At 47.7% G+C, this 22164-nt stretch overlaps 2 protein-coding genes across 3 annotated transcripts; both read left to right on the top strand.

The window, feature by feature from the left end:
* Window positions 1–128: 128 nt before the first annotated feature.
* Window positions 129–2375, top strand: Nmnat (nicotinamide mononucleotide adenylyltransferase). 2 transcript variants are annotated; one of them, XM_003736441.3, is made up of 6 exons: window positions 129–322; window positions 406–812; window positions 873–974; window positions 1031–1182; window positions 1915–2173; window positions 2232–2375. In XM_003736441.3, exons 1-6 carry the CDS (start codon window positions 220–222, stop codon window positions 2271–2273), a joined length of 1065 nt encoding a protein of 354 aa, XP_003736489.2. In that variant the 5' UTR covers window positions 129–219; the 3' UTR covers window positions 2274–2375. The 2 variants fall into 2 exon arrangements, with proteins under 2 accessions (XP_003736489.2, XP_002137341.1); XM_002137305.3 differs by lacking the exons at window positions 1915–2173; window positions 2232–2375 and adding an exon at window positions 1394–1868 and having other exon boundaries at window positions 130–322.
* Window positions 2376–2465: 90 nt separating this feature from the next.
* Window positions 2466–4651, top strand: mah (solute carrier family member mahogany). The gene is made up of 5 exons (XM_001358443.4): window positions 2466–3275; window positions 3341–3450; window positions 3505–3645; window positions 3705–3911; window positions 3973–4651. The coding sequence occupies exons 1-5, from the start codon at window positions 2629–2631 to the stop codon at window positions 4446–4448; spliced, it is 1581 nt and encodes a 526-aa protein (XP_001358480.2). The 5' UTR covers window positions 2466–2628; the 3' UTR covers window positions 4449–4651.
* Window positions 4652–22164: the final 17513 nt, after the last annotated feature.

The raw sequence follows: 22164 nt of genomic DNA, 5'->3' as shown, positions 1-22164 counted from the left end.
ACTGTGCTCTAGATTATGTTTTACAGTAAAGGTAATCTAAACAAAACAGGCATTTGACGAATTTGATTAATTTTATCGATGTTTCCCACAGAAAACATCGAAAGAAGTTGGCAGCACGCACATGTCTGCAGTGTTGTAAAAAGCCGCGATAAACAGCTGTCTAAACAACAACATTGCGATTCGAGTTGGAATTTGATATTTACATGAATTTGGTTTAAAATGTCGGCGTTCATGGAAGAAACAAAGTGCTTGCTGCCCCGGATCGCCTTCATAGCATGCGGCTGCTTCAGTCCGCCCACGCCAATGCACCTCAGATTGTTTGGTAAGCAGCATGCGGCTTTAGTTTCAAAAATTGTGTAATTGCTAAATATAATCGATACCGTCACCCACTCGACGCGTGCACAGAGATAGCCAGGGATCACTTTGAGATGCAGGGGACGCACAAGGTGGTGGGCGGCATAATCTCACCCACCCATGACTCATATGGAAAAAAGGGGCTGGTTTCATCGCTGGACCGCTGCGCTATGGTGAAATTGGCCGTTCAGAGCTCCAACTGGATACGGCTGTCCGACTGGGAGGTGCACCAGAGCCAGTGGATGCGCACACAGTCTGTTCTGCAGTACCACCAGAACTTCATGAACAACTACATCAACTCTCCTTCTGGTGCTGGAGATGCAGAGCCAAACGGTGCCCTTCCCGGATGGCTTCCCACTTCCCTGCGAGAGCGCAGCGATCCAGTGCAACTAAAGCTGCTGTGTGGGGCAGACTTACTGGAGTCGTTTGCCGTGCCTGGTCTCTGGGAAGATGCCGACGTAAGTCCACGTTTAGTTTGAGTGTTATTTGTGGTCTTCTGACAGACTTGTGCCCCACAGATTGAGGATATTGTGGCCAACCATGGCCTGGTGGTCATTACTCGCTGCGGATCCAATCCCGATAAGTTTATATTTAATTCGGACATTTTAACCAAATATCAGGTATGTAAAATTAATTATTTAAATAAATTTGTATCTATATAAATTTTCATTTTCAGCGAAATATTACTCTGATTACTAATTGGGTGGCCAATGAAGTGAGCTCCACGCTGGTGCGACGTCTTCTGAGTCGCGGCCAGTCGGTGAAATATCTCATAGACGACCTGGTGCTGGAATACATCAAGCGTCAGCGATTGTTCAACGTTAAATCGTAGGTGGAAAACCCCCTGATTTCCCTTGTAAATGTGCATCCCTCATGTAGACTTACATTCCACTCTGATACGTACACTGAACGAGTCGCCATTCGATTAGCTACTTGCCACATTTGTACACTGTACACTGCACCAGCCGCACATTAGAGATCATCCTAGCGCACAGCCCAGCAATTCTCTCTACGTCTCTTTCTATGTCTCAAACTGCAGGCAGGATGCACCGGCACCGCCCGGGGGCGACTCTTGACGCGTACTGCAGCAGCAGCAAGCGCAGAAGCAGAAGCCGCTCTACCATCGTCACAATCAGCACCTACCACCCACCCACCAGCACCACACGCAAATATCTCAAGCCCTTCTAATGCAGTGGCGTCTCTTCATGGAGTGTGAGTGAGCCCAAGCAGAGAAAAACAGAAATGTTCAAGTTCCTTTTAGCGCAATTTGCAGTCTGGCTTTTGCATGTATATAATTTACACTATATATATCTTATTTATTGTGGCAACCCACCCGCCCCTGTTCGTGCCACGAACCTAACACTTACACCTGTTAATACCCGCAATATATATTGTATAATCCTTGAGTTGAGATCCTTGGTGGTCAGTGTACGTATCATTTACTTACACCAATTTTGCAATTCTGCCGCTGGGCACATCAAATGTATTTCCCATTAAACTATAACCAAACCTTTGTTGCTGTTGTACTGACACGCCTGCCTAACCTCGTGGACTGTGTAGTAAGTATATAACGGATGCAGTGCGTCCAAATCATTTGATCTTTAATCACGCCTACACGGACAACAACAAGAACGCTACGAGCTCCCTCATAAGCGAGCAGGATATGGACGAGTCGGACAGCCCGAGTCCGCAGATGCAGCAGACGACATCGCGGGTCTTCTGCTGTGGCGACACTTCGCCGCGTGGCCCGAAGCTCTTGCGTGTGGGCCCTGGCCAGGCGGTGCAGGTCATCACCATGCAGAAAGATGAGATTTTAGAGGCATGTAGCATGTATAGATAAATATTTAAGCCTTACTAATGCACTCTTATTTCCACAGAGCGAGGCCAAGAAACAGAAAATTGCCCAAGTGCAGCTTTAAGCTGGATGAAGACAATTTCACGGTTAGATACAGGAATGGAGGAAGGTTAAGCTATTGTTGATATGTGCATGTAAAAATAAACACTTTAATCACATGGATAAATTGATTTCTTCTCCATTTTGTGGGTCATCCGCCGTCCAACGAGCTGGAGCGAAGGCATTGAACTTTGCTATTGACCAGAGACAGCGTCAGAGTCGACGTGCTTTAACATTGCAGTGCAAGGGCTTCCCTGTGCATTGGGTATCGGATGACAAACGACAGAACTTGTTGCCAGTACTGCAGAGTGCGTCTTAGACGGGGCCACAGTTGAGTTTTTCGTGTTGCAGCGTCTAGTTCCGAGTTCGAGTCCAAGCGAATGTTCTTCTTCCGTCGGAAAAATGTCAAACCAGCGCCACGTCCCTCGCGCGCCCCATCCTTTGCCCTGCCCAAGAGACGCGCGTCCGTGCAGCTGATGCCCTCGCACCAGCACGACCAGCTGCCGTTCCTGTCGCGCTCCCGCTTCAGTGCCCTGCCCCATTTCCGCGCCTACGAGGATGAGCCGGAGAACCTGTCGCTCTTCATTGCCATCCTCTATGTGGTGGACCTGTTCGGCATCTTTCCGTTCGTCACGCTCCCCGCAATGCTGGTGGAACTGGGATACTTTGGCATTCTGCTGGTGCTGTCCATCATCTTTCTGCAGATCTACACATCCTTTCTGCTGTCCCAATGCTGGACCATGGCCGAGCACCTGGATCCCTCGATCCTGCAGAAGCGCAACTATCCGTACGCCGCCCTAGCGGAGCTGGCCTACGGCCCGTATGTGAGTCTGCTGGTCTCCGTGCTCCTGGATCTCAGCATCTTTGCCATGGCCGTGCCCAGTGTGGTGATGGCCGCCGAGAACCTGGAGGCTGTCGTCCTGCGCATGAGCGCCGGCCACTATAACTTCTCTTACTGCTACTGGGCCATCATTGTGGGTCTGGTCATCTGCCCGCTCATGTGGCTGGGGAGTCCAAAGCATATGAGGTGAGAGAGAGGATATTCTGGTGCTCCGATGCAGTATTCTTCATTCCATTCCACGTTCTATGCAGGGGCCTCGCCATCATAGCCGTCTGTGTGATGATCCTTATTGTGGCGCTGCTCTGGTTCTGTCTCTTTGCTGCTCCTGCCATTGGCACACCCTTCGAGGGCATATCCATGGGTGGGTAAAATGAAAACAGCTTTATTCCGGCCTAGTGGCTTATACTCTCCATAGAGCTACCCGGATTCTTGACCGTGCTCAGCAGCTACAGCATTCTGGCCTTCCAGTTTGACATCCATCCGGTCCTGCTGACGCTCCAGATCGACATGAAGCGCAAGTCCCAGGTCTCCTGGGCGGCAACGATTGGAATTGCCAGTAAGTAAATCCCACTACAGTCGAATGGTCACTAATGGAGGTTGGATACCCACTCTTAGTTACCTGCAGCGTGGCCATCTTTGGGTCCATCATTGCCGCCTACAAGTTTGGGTCGATGATAGCGAGCAACCTGCTGCAGTCGCTGCCCACGAGCGTGCCCTTCTACGTGATGCTGATCCTCATGTCCCTGCAGCTGTGCTTCTCCGTGACGGTGGCCAGCTCTGCCATGTTCCTGCAGATCGAAAACTACTTCAAGCTGCCTGAGAGTAAGATTCCCCATTGCCTCAAGAACTGCTCTACACTGACCTGCTTGCGTCCACCTTTCAGGCCTCTCGCTCAAGCGCATGGCCATACGCTCTACTGTGCTGGCTCTGGAGGTGCTTGTGGCGGAGTTTGTGCCGAGCTTTGATGCCCTCATGGATGTGGTGGGTGGCACCATAACAGGGCCCCTGGTGTTCATTCTCCCGCCACTGCTGTACCGCCGCATTCGCCGGATGGAGCGCGTCCACCAGCGGATCGCCGCCGAAGCCAGCTACGGCAGCCTGCCGCTGGATCTCAACTACGATCCGGTTGAGCTCGAGATGGAGCCGCTACTGGTGGCCGCCAAGCCCAACTCCCCGCGCGGCTGCTGGCTACGTCTGGTGCGGCTCCTGCACCGCCTCGATTGCGATGTCTCCTGCACCATGGGCGTGCTGCTCTTCGGAATACTGGCCACCTTTCTGTCCACCTACCTCAATCTGTTCAGCCTGCCCAGTCTCTTCACCAACAACTCGCCGTGCCTGAGTAATCTGACCAGGCCATAGACTCGACTGGGATTCCCTCTGTTGCCAATCTCTTGGCCAATTTACTCAGTCAAGTTCCATTGTCCTGTCCTTCGATGGGTTCAAAAACCTCAGCCATCTTTGAATTTAATGCAGCATTTTAGAGGTGTTTTGTATAACACAAACTACAAATTTAATAAATTAATTATATTACACCAAGACACGCACGTACTAAGGGTACACATAAGGGTGTGTGTGTGTGTTTGTGTGTCTGGTTAGATGTTCAATTAGTTAAGCTTTATTAAAACACGAGAAACAACAAAAGCGAAACTATTTGTTCGGGGGAATTGCACACGCGCATCATTTATCATCTTTTTCGGCTGCCCAGCAAATGTTTCTGTTTGCCAAAAATTGTATTTAACAATTCTGTTGGCGTTAGCTTAGGTTTTTACAGTCTCGACGGGGTAATTTCAGACCAGCTTTGGTTCGCCGGAGATCGGTCCAGTCCAGGCCAGCCCAGTCCAGCCCAGTCCAGAAGCTTCTGCCACTGGAAAGTAAACACGGCCTCTGCTGATAACACCTTTCGCAGCTCTCCACCATCTCCGGATACGAGGTAGTAAGCCGCATGCCAGTGGGTCTGAGCTCAGGGTTTAAATTTAAACACTAACACGAAGAGATTATTCTGCCTAGACTCGAGATATGAGATTTGGGATTCTTCTGGGCCCATACGCAAATTTAATTTATTCTTTGGCATCTGCTCACCTCCATGCATGGCATTTTTTTTCACTATTTGCGTATTTCGTATATGAATACCATCTATACAATATACAATATACCATTTGTATTTTTTTTTTTCTCTCCTGGCATTCATTTCCGTCTTCCATAATACGTTTTTAAGCGTGTTCCATGTTCTATTCGGGGCGGGAGATGACTCAAGGCATTGTGTTGATAACCTCCCGCAGTCATCCGTCGGTCGGCCAATGCAAAAACCGCAACAACAAATCAGTGATAATTTTATTTTATTTATTTTTTTCCGTTCTCGGTGATTATTTATTAAAATTAATACTCAATTGTTTGATAGGAACACTCTAGCTGTTGTCGTCGCGTCATCAGTCAGCGATGAGGTTCCGTTCCCCCACAGCCCTCAAGGCAGACACCTGTGGTGGCCTGGCCGCTATGTGTACATACTCGTACACTGCTTTTATTAGCTCGTTATTTTCAGCTTGCTTTACGGCCAGAAGTGCTCCCCAGAGAAGAGACCCATCGAGCCAGAGCTACGCGCCCTTTTAATTGCGGCGAAATTAAATTTTACTGCCGTTTGAGTTAGGGTTTTTTTTATTCATATAAAATACCTGTGTAGTATTTTGTTTGTTCACCAGATTTCAATATGCAGAAGGTCTCGTTTGGCACGAACTCTGCTGCGCATGAGTCACACTAGAGGCTAATACAAGTACTTGCCATACCACTCGGACATGGATCTGTGGAGATCATGTAGAGTCGAAGAGGCGGGGGCAGGGCAGACGCTGGGGCTGCCTTGTGGCAGTTGCCAAGTGCAGCATAAGTCGTGCTAATTGATTATATCGCCTGGCAATTGACAACCATTTGGCAAGTTTATAGATTTATTTATGCTCTTTTCTGTTTTTGCAATTACAAGTAACATGCATAATTAATAGGTATTAATTTGTATAGCCCAGCCGGCTGGGCACCCGTCCATTCATCCATTCATCCATTCAATTCCTTCTTTCACGTGTGCCTCCCTCTTTCTGGTTGATCGCTGAATGATTCGCTGATTAAACATCCATTCCCACTCGATGGACAGAGTGTCGCCATCTCGCCCATGACCGACCACTCGAAGACAGTGAAATGGCCAAGAGTCGTTGCCAATTTGGCCTGCGGCTGATGCTTGGCCCCTGTCGGTTGTCAAAAACTGATTATACGGTGGCAATTTTCAAGTGGCCGGCACAAAGGCTTAACCCAGAATTTAATGATATTTAAATTGCAAGTTCCTTTGGAAAAAAGATCACAAAAAATCAAAAAACATACGACTACATACGATATATTGTAGAGTACACAACAAAAGCTGGAAACCGTGGCAGAGAGCTTTAAGCGTACAAATTTCACTTTTCATTTCCTATTGACCCCGATTCCCAAGGCGCACTTCTTTCTAATTTTTTTGTTTTTCTCTGGCTCTGGCTCCGGCTCTGGCTCTGGCTCTGCAGCTTCTTTCCTATCTTTGGAGTCAGCCCACTTCTACATCGCGTACCCATCTCGCACCTCGCGTACTGGGCCGGCCCGGCTCGTCTGAAGTGCCCGCAGTTCTTCGTTCATCGATTCTCCAGCGCCTTTTCACCCTACTTCTCCTCCTAATCGAATCTCGAATCTGGCGCTCGCTCGATCGATCGAACTGTAACGTCTTTCAAATAGCCATTTATGGCCGCTTCTGGCTGCTCTGCTCTTTGCTGGGCTTTCTGCATCAATTGAATACTCATTAGGCACACTCACACTTGCGGATTTCGATTCGCCAGAGATTCAGATTCTGAGATTCGGTTTCTCGTGGCGAATGATGACTTTTTGATTTCGTTTGTCTTCGCCGGAATCGCACAGAATCGCCAAAGAGTGCTTCTCAAGCCTCCTTCCAGCTCTCCTCCAAAAAGATCTCTGTCTTTTGGGTATTTCTTCCCAATATTGCATTGTTTTGCATGTTGATTTGTCTATCTCATGTGTCTTGGGGCGATCTTTGCCTTTGAGGTTTGACCAACATTTCCAAGTGCGGCAGTAGGGCATTGGCGTTTTAAAACGCCACAGCGACGAGTCCTACACGACTAAAGTCGCGCTTTCCAACGACACTGCGACTTGCAGTGCGTTTTAAAACGCATTCAGCCAGTCTTTTTGTCTTATGAATTCCACGGAAGAGTGCGCTTTTTATCGCCACAGCGATTTATCCAATGCGTCATGGAGGGCTTACAGCGCGTTTTTAAACGCCATAGAGGCACTTGCCATACCTCTTCGGGCGCGTTTTTAATCGCCACTCAAACGTGTATTCGACTTATGGCGTGATTTCTGTTGCGATTTCCAGCACAGTTTGATCACAGCAACTGCGATACGTTGTAAAAATCGTAGGAAGCCGTTTCCCTTTGAGGGGAAGGTGCTAAAGCATAAAAAAAAACAATTGATATTCCGATAAAACGCATTTTTACATAATAAATGAAATAATATGCTAAGGCGTTAATAACGTTTTTTAAAAATAAATCGATGACGCTATGAATGATTAACTCTTAGACAATACAAATTGTTTTCTAATAGACATGGCTCGGAGGGCGATAGACAGGGGGAGATACGACACTGGTACGAGTATGGAGAAGCAGACGGAGACGAGTCTATCTAGGGGCTAGAGATTCGAATCGCAATATTCACATAAATTATAATATTTGGCGAGCACAAAACGTGAGCCATAAAGGCAGAAACAACAACTAAAATCGAGACTCGATAATAGGCAAATATATTATAATTATACACAAGTTCAATAAATGTACAGCCAAGGACGTTGAAGGCCATTCAACGACTCTTTTGGGGGTTGTACGTACTCGTACCCACCTCTCTGTCTCTGTGTTTCTATGCTCACCCATCACTCAGTCAACCCTCTCTAGTCATCCGTCTAACCATCTAGTCATCCATCCATCCACCTGCTGCACCTCCTACTACGGCAACTCCATCTCGGCAATGCGATGGCTTCCTCAAGCTCATCGACATGCTAATCAAGCCGCAACAGGCATTAAGTCAGATTGATGTTGGCCCATAAATATATGGCTGCCCCCAGAGGAGGGGTGGGTGGCATGCTGCAAGGCCGTGGCCCAACTGTAAATAGCTTGCAGCTCATTACCATTAGTCGTTCGCTGTTGCCTGTTGCCTGTTGGCCGTTTTCTGTTGGCTGCATCTGCGGTTTATTGTCTAAAAATAAACGGCAGGCGACTGGTCTCCTCTCGTTGTACCCTCTCAGAGGGCACTACGATTACCTTAAGGTACTCCGCCGACTGATATGACTGATATTTATATCCCATAGCTAACATGAGGCAAGTGTATCAATGGCTTCGGCCTGCAGAAGCTGGGATTCTTTTCTCGTTTCGGCTTAGATAGGTTTTGGCTGGAAACATGAATCTGAGCCGGAGCCTGAGTCCCAGTCTGAGCCAGAACCTGAGCGCCGTCTTCCTGCTTGGGGTTTGTAGATATTTTTGTTTTATTATTATTAATTAGTACAGCTCACTAGCCGGGCAGGGATCAGATCGGAGCGGAGCGGAGCGGGCTAGAACTCTGACAGGAATGCTGAGTACGTGAAGCTGGGTCCATGGCATGGGGTGTTGGCGCTTTGGCGCCTCTCATCAAGGCACCCAGACACCAGACTGCAGCTGCATCAGGCACAGCATTTGGCCAAAGACAGCAACAGCAACGGCAGAGGCAACGGCAACGGCAACAGCAACCAATTAATTGGCATTGGGCCGCTGCAACCCATCCCCAACCCTAAACGAACCTCCAGAGTTAATCAGGGGGCAACTGGCCACGAGATTTTAATGGCAACGCTTAGGAGATGCTATAAATAAACCCATCTTCTGGCAGCCACTTCCACATAGTACCTCATTTCCATTGTCAATCTTTGGCAGTGGGTTCTGGGCCCAAGAACTTTCCACCACCACCGCCCCCCGCCGCTCATTAAAGACCAAATGAACGCAGCAGCGTTGACTTTTTTATTGATGCAATGAAAATGTGGCAGAGGAAACAAAAACCTTTTAAGTGTCTTAAAAATGCAGCCAGCGGCAATTCCTCACTTCTTATTACCCGTATGGGGGCCTGTAATGCCCTTCTGGGAATTGGCAAAAAACCCGAAATGGTATGGTATGGCGTGGTCATAGACCGGCTCCTCCATCGTCGATGCGTACGGGTCCAGGACCCATAAAACTGGGGGGAGGGCAGGGCAGCGGATGGAAGTGACTCGATGTCGGATGAACTAAACTGAAGTCGAGTAAACTAATCAGATGCTGAGTGGCTGTTAATGATGGTTACAGGAAATGCCAATTCTATGGGTTAAGTGGAATAGTAACGATGAGCAATCAGAAATGATTCTTGCGAACGATTCAAAGACGAATGGAGGCAGCCTCTTCAAGGATGTAGATCTCTTCTTCCTCTGCGTCATAAAAGAACCACCAAAAGGCTTTCATTCATTTAAATTTTAAGCCCAAAACAGGCGTTAGTCACTGGGACTATCCCAATCCGAGGAGCTTCAAGGCACGATCACCGAGATTTATTGTCCCCAGTTTAGTCGGTGATTTATTTTAATATCAAAGTAGCAGCCATTATGGGTACACCGCCCTGTGTCTATGCCTATGCCCCGAAAGAAGGGAAATGAAATGATAATGAAGGAAAGGAAAGAAATGAACAGAACAGAACGGATTAGAACGGAATAGAATAGAATAGAACAGAACACTTGACTTGAGTTTAACTGCCGCTACTTCATTTTGGGTTGAATAAAACAATAAACAGAAGCGGAGCTCGGACTGGGACTGGGTCTGGTACTGGCACTGGCACTGCGACCGGGACTTGGACTGGGACGGGGACTGAGGTTCTAAATTAAGCTGATTATTCATAAATTTTATACGAGTTGGGTCTGCGTCTGCGTCTGCGGTGCCTCTTGCAGATGATTAGATAAAACCACGACAACGCACGTTGACCGCGACGAACGACCCAGACTTAGGGATAGATCGTGCTACGAGAGGGTGAGAGGGCCACTGCCAAGACCCTCCATTCACGTAACAACTGGAGATTGGGGAGTGGCGGTACGAAACGGGATGGGACGGAAGAGTTCTCAGCACTAAAATTATAATTAAAGAGACACTCTGGGGAGGACGGTCCATGGCAGAATTAGAGTTATGTTTCCTTAATGAGAGTGACCGCTAAGCATCTTTCAATCGGGTTCACTGAACTTTTTGGCAATGCGAGAGAGATCTCTGATGGCCGGGTCTCTGGGCTTGGGCTTGGGCCTGGGCCTGGGAGCTGGCCACTTTCCCAATCCCATCCAGAACACTCGACTCTTGCGATAACGCCTCTAACTGTAAATATATTTACAGATTTTTGTGTCTTGTCTTGTTTTTCCCCCTATTTCGGTTCTTGTTCGACGCTGTTCGGCAGATCTGTTCGGTTCTGTTTGCCTGTGTTCGAAATTTGCATAAATTTTGATTTTACATTTAGAAAATGCTGTACGAATATGAATCTACTGCTGTTGTTGTGGCTGCTGCGGCTTCTTCTGGAGTGTTTACATAACACTAAAAGACAGATCTCATGAATGAACCGTAAAGCAAACATATGGGGGTTCTCTGTGCCGCCAGGCGCACAAATTTGCATCAGTTTCGACAGGCCAAATGAATCAAAAGTGCCGCAGGTCTCTCTATTTCTATCTCTACCTGTTCCAGGTCCCATCCCATATCCCACATCCCGTCTCCAGCCCAGTAGCCGGGCAGCCTTAACGCTCAATTACTCAAAGACTTCAACGGGGGGTTACGACGACTCTGACATATTTACTCAGCAAACCAGCCCGAAGGCCCGAGATGGAGAGTGGAACCCGCCCGGGAGCGTTCTAATCAAAAACTTTTACCTATTTGGGGCGTCGTTGTCATTTGGGCGTCTGCGTGAGCCATTTGTGTGCCAAATGCCAAATAGCTTTGTGAAATTCCCCCGTCTAGGCCATAAATCAGGCGAGAGTGCCTAGAATCTGGCGACTGCCCGCTGTAATTGTCGCATTAGAAACGCCACCAAAACGCGCGAATAAATCAACTAACCCGAACGCCTCCTCTCACACCTCTCATGCCTCTCACACCTCATACGGGGCCAACACCCACCTCGTACGTGGAACGCCTTCGACTCCGACTGCCACCGGACTGCCGATCTCGTACAGTCTTACTACCGTTGGAGCTCTATCTACTACCGTTCTACCGCTTTTTTTTTACATTTACATTTGCCTTTGTTTTTACGGCTTTCGGCGCATTTTGCAGGCGGGCCAAAACGAGCATAAATGCCACAGCAGTCACGCCTCTTTTCATTTGGCATAATTTGTCGCCCATTTGCCACAGTCTCGTAAATTTGTTAGAGCTGCGCGTGCGCGAATGTCGCTCGTACCACACGCCGTGGGTACCGTTTGTCTCCCTCGAAGTGTCGCCATGTGGGTGTACTGGAAGGGGCAGGGGCAGGGCCAGAGCAGGGGCAGTAGTAGCACCAGTGGCCAGGCCTGGGTGTGTGTATCCACTGCACTTCCGGCTTCCGCCTTGATCATCGCCGTGGTCTGGCCTGGGCTAGTCTGGGCCGTAGCCGTAGGCCATTGGCTAAACATCATCATTACATGGCCGATTCGCGGGAAGCAATTAGCAGCGCTTCGACTCGGCAATCGGCCAGCGACCAACGACCAGCGACCATCGGCCATCGAACATCGAACATCGCGAACAAATAAACCTGGCTCAATGCAAAACAAATATGAGTCTGAAATGTGTTTAAAAACGTTGTGCGGCAAATTGCTTCGACAAGTATTTAAGTTTAATTGAATTTGACGATTTTCTGTTGTTATGGCTATTGCTATTTCTATTTCTATCGGTATTGCTTTTGCCTTCTGCAAAACGATTCAAGGCTACCTCCGGCCTCAGACCAGGTCGATCTTCGAGCAGCTCCAGCCTGGTCTTAGCGATGATAATCATCTGAAGTTGCCAGAGAACCCGAGCCCGCCAGCCAGCCAGCCAGCCAGCGATCGCACGACTTCACTCACTCAGACAATTAGTCGAAACCATATTTTCTATACCCATGTATGCGATTATTGGCAATCTACGAAATCTTCTTTGGCATCGGCGGCCGGCCTCAGAATTGTATGCGATTATGCAAGCGCGGTCTTAGCGTGGCCAACTTCACTCAAGCTTCCCGCCCGATTGGCGGGCCGGTGCTGGTACCTAGAGGTTAAGGCGCTTTCCGACAGATATTTCCGTTTGCCAGAATCCGAATCCGCTTTAGTGATTCACAAAATGATTACACGCCACTCGAAAGGCACTAGATCCGGAAGGAGTCTGTGTTTGAGAGTGCTCGGGTTGAAGGAAGGGCATGGCAAATCACTGAATTAGAATATCAATGCCACGCAAGGCTGTGAAGATGAGTTCTTTAGCTTAATTGGATCATAAATCTCTTTCGAATGATAAGTGTGTTTAAGCATTCTGCCAAAGATACGATCGGACAACACGTGCAGGCCTTTGGAATTCTAAATATCTAATCTTAGATCTTATTGGGTCCGCTAATAGCTGTCTAGATAGAGGGGACTTCTAACTTTAAGTTAGATTTCATTCCGAACTTATTCCATTTCCCATAGTGGATTCCATAGTATCATTAGCAGCGCATTCAAGGTTCTCTATGGCCCGATCTAATGTAGGAAATTTTTATATTTCTTTTATAGCTACTTTATTATTAATATGAGTAAGAGTTTTGTCTTTTGTTTTGCTTGGGTTTTGTTTTCAGGCTGATTTAAGGTTCTAACTTGGCTAAAACCAAACCAGTTTTCATTTCTAACTTATTTTCGTTTGTTTCGCATGAGTTCTGCCAGCTTTTTGTATTTTCTTCGCCATCTCTCCCACTGGTTGGGGTCTATTTCAAGGTTCAATGTCCGCATCGGATGGCAGGCGGACGAGCCGCCGCCTAATGGACATGTTCGGGTCGCCGGCTCCTCCGCTGAGCTCCTTTCGATGTCTCGTCGGGGACTGTCTCATTAAAGGCTTAAGGAAACTGCAGGCGAAATGCACTCAACATCTGATCCGTCATCTGTGTATAAGGTGTATTCTCAAGTGCCTCTCCTCATCAAATCCGTTTCAAGTGCAGCTGTCAAACGGTTTGATAGGCCGCTCCGAGACCGGGACCGAGACGGGCGCGTCTTCAATGCCAGGGTCACACTGTTTTGGCCGGGCAAGACGGGAGGAGACACACAAACAAGACAAGACAAGACAAGAGTCAACAACATTTGACAGCCGCTAATTGGCCAAACACATGCCGGACAAGGCACCCCCACACAGCCGGGGGACCCCGTCCGGCTTGGCTTGGCTTGGCTCGGCTCACGCCTCAATTATTAATGGCTTTCCTATTGACATGATTTTTACGCACGCAGTCGCGTTAAAAATTCATGCCCAACGGCAGCACCTCGCATTTATGCGGCTGTCAAGGCCAATTGCATTAATTTCATAATAATCGCGTTAGTTGCCTGGAAATATCGAGTACCCGTGGACACCGCCCGTCCTGCCTCCCCCTGCTGCATTGTATGGGTTTTTGACAATTTGCTCACGCCTCAGAAAGAGGGGAGACCGAAAATAGTTTTGGCTCTTTGGTTGCCATTCACTTTTCACCCAGTCGAAACAAAAAACTTTCAAACAGTCGTAAAAATCGAATCCAGACCCAAAATAAAAACCCTATAACTATGAACAGTGTTCTCTGCCCCGCTTCCCCTCTACCCCTCCTCTCTCTATCGGGTTCTGGCCATGGCAAAAACAAGTTCAAGTGTAACGGTACTTTTGTTACCATGCGCCAAGCAATTTGTTATTTGTGCGAGGCATTCGTTTGTATCTGCTCTAATTTGTATGTTTCGACTTCAGCCATCAACCGAAGAGCCAGCCGGACGGCCGGGCCTGGAGAGGGTCTGGAGAAGGTCCGGACACCGGCGAAGGTGCTGTGGCAGAGGCATAGTTCCAGGCACAGCTGACATTTTTGCCTGTGCACAAAGCAAATACCAGACTGTGCCTGGCATGGCTAATTAGAACCGGGCTAGCAGAGACGCTCACGCGCTCACTCGCTCGCTTGCTCGCTCTCTGCGATGCGATGCGATGCGAGTACACACTCGAATACTCGTAGATACATTTGTATCTCAACGAACATTGACTCCGAGTGACTGTTGTTTGACCCACGCTCAGCGGGCAGATACAAATGCTTATAGAATCTCGCTTTGTTTTTCGGTTAACAGCTCTGCAGTGCTCTTCCGTTAACTGTCGCGAATCTATTTGCAAATTTCTCGCCCAGGCTTGACAACATTTGTCCACCTCCCCCACACACATATGTATGTATAGATAGATATCTTTGCCAGAAAGCAACCATTTGTCGGGCTTAAACTGACAGACACGTTTACGAGTTGGGCGTCGTGCCTTAAGTGAACCCATTTCGTGGCATGGCTTTTGTTCCACAGTGGAAACTGGGTCGGCGGACCGCGTCCAAGTGTCTTCCCGGTTGGCTGGCAACACCTGGCCGGCCCGGGCCGGGCTGGGCCGGGCGCTTAATTAACCCAAAGTCGCATAAAATGATGCGTGTCTTGGTCACTTTAACTCAAAGCGCATCATCACTCTTAAATAAAATCTCCACTGGATGCCGCAGCACACAGAACGCAGAACCAAAGCACAGCCAAACAGATCTGAATCGAGCCCGGAGGCATTTTATTTTTAGTGCCGCGTCTGACGTAGACGAATTGCATCCAACAACCAGCAGATACCACAGATGGGGGCGTAACGGCAACAGCCAACCAGACTCAGACACAGTCCAGGCAATTAAAAGTTCCCCAAGATTAGTGGCTTGACTAGGGGCCTGGTCTGCTCATTGTGTGTTTTTTGTTCTTAAGAACCATGGCAGATCGTTCCGTTTGTCAAGGAATTACATATATTTATGGTTTGCCATTTATACTATAATTATTATCGCTCTTTAGCTAGGCATTCCCGACATCAAGACCAGAAAATTTCTCTAATGATCCAACAGAGTAATGGGAAATTTCTCATTTAGTTGAGAAATTTATAGAAGAGAGCAGGAAAACTAAAAGAAGAGCTAACATGTAAAGGAAATCAATAAAGGATTGTGCCAAATTCCTTTCTGCAGGAAAACTCCCTGTCGTTCGGGACCATCTCTCCTTGGGATGTGCGGAGTCATCTCCGGTCAGGGTTTTTTAAATTTTAAGATATTCTTGGCAGCTCATAAACACCGCCATAAATATCAATTTATTTCTTCCATTAGCAACATTTATGAGCAGAAGAATTCATTTGGTATTAGCATTTTCTCAGCTCAACTTTCTCAATTCGATTTACTATTTCTTCGAGCCACAAGTATTTCTAGTAATTTCATATAACTGTCCAGATTTATTACTTTCTTTGTTTTCGGATGCGTTATTAAAACGTAATTAATGGCACTTTAAATTAATTAATTCAGCATATTTATAAGACAATTAATGAAGTTCGCAGAGCAGCCATTAGAATCATTAGTTGCGATGCGATGCGATGCCCTCGCAGAAGGAGAAAAGCAACAAAGATGAGGTCCGAGGGGCAGGAAAGAAACAAACATCCATCCACGAATGGCTGAGCACTGGAATTGGCGTGCGTTGAAAGTTATTTCTGATGGATGACAAAATATCGAAAACAGAAGAAATTAATGGATTCCTTGTAAGCCATCTATAAGACGGAGCCCCCCACAGAATCTTGTTTTCAGCCTCCATTTATTAGACGCTTATGAAGATATTTGTTTTCATAGTTCCTTAATTGCTGTTATGTTTTGGTCCGCGTCTCAAATTAGCTCTGTCGCTCCGTGTGTTCTTTGTGGCGGGCTGCCTTGGACGGGGGATTTGCATAGATCATAGCCATAGTCGCAAAGTCAGGTTTTCTGGCTCTAACCCCTACCCCCTGCCACCCGTCCAACGCGTCGCTCATGAGTCAGCAGAACCACGGCTGGGCAGAGCGACTAGCTGCGTGTTACGTTTTTTCCCCATCGCTATTTATACACTGATTACAAAATTAATTTGCATTACAAAACGCCGCTGCCCGGGGGACGGACCTACTCGGGCGACAGTTCTAGATCGCGGACACGCCCCAAAGAGACAGAGAGCAAGTCGTTGACTTGAGCGATGGTCAGAGCCAGAGTCAGAGCCAACCGGGCACCGTTTAGCGCAGATGCTTATCGCAGACCGAGTCCCAGTCCCAACCCCAGTCTCTGGCCAAAAGTAATAGCCAGCAAACAATTTGCAGATAATCGCGGATGGGCGGGCTAACGACCTGAAGAAAGGTTTGGGAACTTTTTCGCGCTGTAAATAGTAGTCATATTTATAGCATCCAATTCGGAATACAATGTTGTGACTCACACATGCAGGCTGCCCCATCGATGGGCCATAAAACGCGCATCAAGTTCGTGTTCTAAGTCTTTTGTTTTAAACGAGTCTCGTAACCACTCGACTGGACACTTAACACCCCAGAATAACCATCAAACGGCACCCTTATGCCCCCGATCATACTTTTAGTACCAATAAAACCGAATTTACAACGATCAACAAAAGTAAAGCTCAAGCAACGCCTTAAAAAAATGTCACCCAACGATATCGGCGATGACGCTGCCTCCGATCTGTGGGTTAACGAACTACCGGGGATCCAACTTAATTAATGAATGCATAAAATTGCCGGCTAAACAAATGCTGAACAGATACAAAACATTGCCCACATTGATAAGGGTCACAAATGAAATGCCCCGATATGGTCACGGTGGAGATACCCAAGCCGAAACCCAAACCCAAACCCAATCCGAATCTCAGACTTATAGCAAGTGTCGCACCGATTCAGATGCTAATCGCGTGAAATTTATCAAAACTGTGCATATTTGCATACATTTCAATGTTCGATCTGTGTCGTCTGCCGTTTCGGGCGTTTATGCTGTGATTCCTCGCCCAAGCCCAAGCCCCGAATGGATTTTTTCAATTTAAATAAAATTCGATTGAGATAAATTAGGCAGCCAACCTCTGGCTGCCTCGCCGATCTCTGCCTTTTGTTTGTGCGGCGTGAAAGCTTCTTCGGCGATTGAATAGACCAGAGAACCCGGCAAACATAGGGTACGAGTATATAGCCATAGCCAAATTCAAAAGCCTTTCATTTCGGCCCTCTTGCAGCGCGTGTGTTTTGTCAGGTTGTGGCAGAATTGGGCGCAAGCCCGCGCAGACAATTGCAAAGCTAAAAGGCTTATGAGCTTATGGCTTGGACTGGACTGGACTGGACTGGAGCAAGCGGAGCCGTGGAAAGCGGCCTTAGCTTTCGCCCATCTCTCTCTCTGCTGAAGGTCGTTGTTTTTCCATTGTTCGCCGCTCGCCGCTCCATGGAGAATGACTAAACTAAAGCAGAACGTTTCGGCTCGCTTCGGAGATGTACTAGTATCTAGGAGATCTCTCGCGGCAATTGTCCGGCACCAAAGAAGTCGGACAGAAAGCGTTAGAATGTTTGATTTAGTGCACTCCAATTAGCCGAACGTTTTCGAAATTAACTCTTACTAACGGTTAACCAAACATCGATTGGGCTAATCAAACCAATACAGAATCTCAAAGAGTCTATTGGTTATTTGTTTTGTTGTTTACATTCGAATGTCTTAGTCCAGAATCTATCTCAGATGCGCAAAATCGACATTTTGTGCTTGGGGAAATATAGCTTGTAATATGATCCACCGGATGATGATGAAGCGTAGGTTGTACCACGGACTTGAGCTTGATTGCTGGACAATATAATACTGATTGATTAACGGCAAAATTTGCGATTCAAATTTTGCGGCAAAGAGAAGCATTTTTGCTTTTCACGCACGCCTAATGAACGACACTGCCAAAATCAGAGGCAACTTGAGCAGACAGATTATATGCTTTGGATTGTGCAACCTGCTGACGAACACGCAACGTGCCAGAGCTTGAAAATCAAAGATTTTCATTAGATATCCATGGGCATGGGACCTAAACGTCAGCAGGAGCAATTGAAACACTGGTGATGAGGAGGGTACGGGTACGGAGGAGGGTACGGGTGTATTGTGTTTGTCGGCGTTGACCCATTTGCGGAGTGCACGCGAGGAATGGATGGAGCGGCAGACTCTTCACTTCGATGGCGTCGACAAGTGTTTGGCTTGTGGAAGCGGCAACAACATTGTTGTGGCCAAATGCTGTGCCCGACTGGTCATTCAAGTGGCGCTTAGGCGGTTTTTGGCTTGCTTTCTGTGTCAATTGTTGCCGCTCGACTTGGCTGTGGTTGGGTCTGGCCCGGAGGCAGTACGGGACTGGGGACTGGGGACTGGCGATTGGAGACTGTGGACTCTGGCACTGGGACTGTGACTGTAACTGAACAATTGCCAAATGAGACAATTTAAATGCAAACAAACGAAAAACCACCAAACTCAATTAACAGTTCATCAGCAATTGGATGTCTAATTGAATCACGCTTTGGCTATTACCATTCAATGGATTCCATCCATTAATTACTCTCCCCGAGTGACGGGACTGACGGGACTGACGACTTGGCGGATGTAGTATGCCGTAGAACCTTTGCTCTCAAGTTTATGAATGGAAATGGATTCGATGAGCGAATGGTAATCACTTAGTGTCTGAATCAGTGGCGGCGCATCTGCTATTTATAAACATGAGTCTCCCCTGCCGACACATATCCAGTTATTTGTTATCTAAAGTGCAGACAACATTCTCAAATTGAAGTAATTGCTCAGAGGCAACAGGTTGCTCCTAATACTTCCTCTGGACCAGTGGGCTCTGTGCCTGGAGCTGGATCACATGCGGAACTATCCCCTGGCCTGGCAACTGGGCAACTGGCAACATGTTGCAGGCAACCAGTGAGGCAACATTTTCGAGGCACTGGCTATTTTTAGAAGCAGTTGGTTGCATTTATTAAAAAAATGAGAAATTATGGTGCCTTGAGTGCACTCCTGGCTGGAGTCAGTCGCCGGGCCACGTCGTCTCTGGGCCCGTATCTGTTTCTGTATCTGTGTACTTTTGCCACATTCTTAATGTGCTTTTGATCGCCCCTCCCTGCAGGCAACTCGTTGAATGCTTATTACATCATATTGGATCGGGTGGGCTATGGCTTTGGCTCTGACTCCGACTCTGACTCTGACTCTGGCTTTGCCCTGTCCGGTCCGGTCCTGCCCCATTCCGTTGTGGCAAAAGTCTGATGCAATTCGCTAAACTTGTCTTACCGGCTCAGTTACCATTCCACATTCGATATGCGATATGCGAGCGCCACAATTGAAATCCTCAGTGTCAATGTCACCAAGTCGACTTCCTAGACCAGGTCCCCCCAGAGCCTGGCTTACGACCCATGATGATGCAGCGGCTAAGCTGCGTTAGGGGTTTGCTGCTTGGAGTACGGAGTTTGGAGTTTTGCGTGTTTGTAATTTAAGCGGCTGTGTCATTTAGTTGTTGATAAGATGCAGCGTTGTTGTTGCACATAAATTAGAAACATCTCTCTGCCCCGTGTGGCATATCTGATAACCAAGAAGCTGAGCTGAGCCTATGGGAAGCTGCCTCCAACTCCAACTCCGACTCCAGCTCCAGCTCGAACTCCAGCTACATTTCCATCTCGAAGTCCGGCTAAGAGAGCTGCAAGATGATAGTTGAGAACCGCTGACAGCAACAAGCTGCAAATTTGTTGCCGCAACCATTTTGATATATCGTCTCTATTTCCTGTTCATGCTGATGAGCCTGGTTTATGGTTAATAAAACCTTTCCGCATACCCGCGCCACTCTCTCTCTCCCTCTCCCTCTTTCTCTGGTACTTTCTCGGACAGGGCCCCCAATCGAACCGTCGAATGTGTGTTCGAAGTGGCATGGAAAATGCAATTGTGGGAAGCTGGAGACGAGAACTTTATGCATATGATTCAACTGACCCAAATTGCAGCGCAAACAGCTGCGGCGATGGGCGAGAGGCCATGAAGATGAGCACGTCTGCCACCTTGTGCTCAGGGTGCAGTGGCAACATCATTGCAGTGGGCTCTGAAAACGGTGGGATGCGATTGCCTATAAAAATGAAAGCGCACAATAAATTCTATTTTCTATATGCCATATTTTATGTACTTTTTTCTTGCTCTCCCACAATCAGAGGCGAAGCATTGGAGCTGGAGATTGTACCCATTTTGGCTGTGGGCTAATGAGATCTGTCAATCCCTGTTAGAGCATTCAGTTGTCGTTGTATTAACGAATAAATTGTTGTATTTGAATTTGGCAAACAAAAACCACAGGATTGGGGCGGAGGCAACCTGTTTGCTGTTGAGTTTAGCACATGGCCCAAACAGAGAAGGAGATTCACGGTCCGAGTCCAAATCCAAGTCCAAGTCCCAGTCCCAGTGCAAGTGCGAGTGCGAGTCATAGCCTTTGGTTTAGCCTCAATAAAAATGCAGTAAATTCCTAGAACAAATGATTAATAAAAAACGTACAGAAAAACGCACACAGCCCCATGCTCGGAGGGGTCTCGGTCATGTCTCGGTCTGTGTTGTCTGGAGGCTGCACCCACCGGAGGAGAGCTGTGAAAAAGCGCGTATAAATTTTGGAATTTCATGCGGCAACCTCTGCTTGCCTCTTGCCACTTGTTGCTGTTGTTGTGGCCATTGCTGTGGCTGCAGTGAGAGTCGCTTGTTTGTCCCTGCCTGCTGTTTGTTAGAGAAATCGATTAGAACCAACAACAAACGACCACGATTGTAGTTGCATGTTGCTGCCGTGGCAACTCCTGCTGCATGCCAGTGTTGCAAGTGCAGAATCTGCCGAGTCACATTCGGGCTTTGATGAGCTGCGTGTCCAGCGCTGCGTAAAGGTGTCAATTTTAGCACAGGGTTGCCAATTCAGAGGACCGCTTTCCCCTTCCCCTTCCCCTCCCCCCCACCACAGCTGCGTGCCCTGTTTGGGGCAGCTAATTAGCGCTGGCTAGAATATATTCTCTTCCTCATCTGGGTGTCGTCGTGTCGTGTCGGGCAGCTGGAAGCTGCCATATGTATCTTCCATCTGCAGTGTTTGCACATCAATCAAGTGAAATCAAATGGCAAATTTTGGCATTGATTGAAAACATTGCTCCGGGGCAAGCAACGTCAGCGGTTTAATTGCATGCTCTTCAGTCGAGGAGGAGAAGCATCTCCAATGCTGGAACTAGCACTGGGAGGAGGTGGATCGGGTGGAACCTCTATGGCCATTTTAATTTGGATGTTATGCAAATTGCACAGCCAACGAGCTGTAATAAACATTATGCGGCATCATGGTTTATTATTTCAAATTAATTGTCAGGCCAAACAAGTTTTCGCGCTTTTGTAGTTTGTAGTTTTTTGCGCACTTCCACGAAATTTGAATAAGAATTGCGCACTTGCCAAAGAATCTCCCCAAAAAAATGCGATGGATAAAAAGGGCGGGTCTGGCGTGTCGGGCGGGCGTTCAATCAAACCAACCATCCATCCACCTTTCACCGATGATGGACTTTCAGAGCCCATTAGAATAAGAATGAATGGCCCAACTAATGAACGAAAGTGAAGTGAAAGTCATTTGCATATGCATACCGACCATAACCCAAGCCCCAAACCCCAAGCCCCGGAACCCGAACCCCGAACCCCAAACAGAAAATCATGTTGGATTTCGGCAGGTGGATGGTTCGTTTGATGACTGGTTTTGATGATACCTATAAAGAGAACGAACTCTTTTTACTATCAAACAATTTTGGCATATACCCGTACCCGTCCTCGCAGTTGCGTAGCTTTTAATGCAGCGAAAGTGAAGTGGCCAAATGCAGTGCCAAAAATAGTCGCGAACCTAGGCCAGATTCTAAAACCGAGTTTACAAGACTGCGAAACAGAAAGTAAATCGTAAATCGGAGAAAGTTTCACTCATCGCTCATCAGGCGACTCGTGGCGACTGGAGCTGGAGCTGGTCGGCATGCTGATGCCGTAACGCCAG

The sequence above is a fragment of the Drosophila pseudoobscura genome, chromosome 2 (genome assembly GCF_009870125.1).
Source record: "Drosophila pseudoobscura strain MV-25-SWS-2005 chromosome 2, UCI_Dpse_MV25, whole genome shotgun sequence".
Taxonomy (NCBI): domain Eukaryota; kingdom Metazoa; phylum Arthropoda; class Insecta; order Diptera; family Drosophilidae; genus Drosophila; species Drosophila pseudoobscura.
The sequence above is the reverse complement of the archived record's forward strand: the minus strand, read 5'-3'. Positions and strand labels throughout refer to the sequence as shown.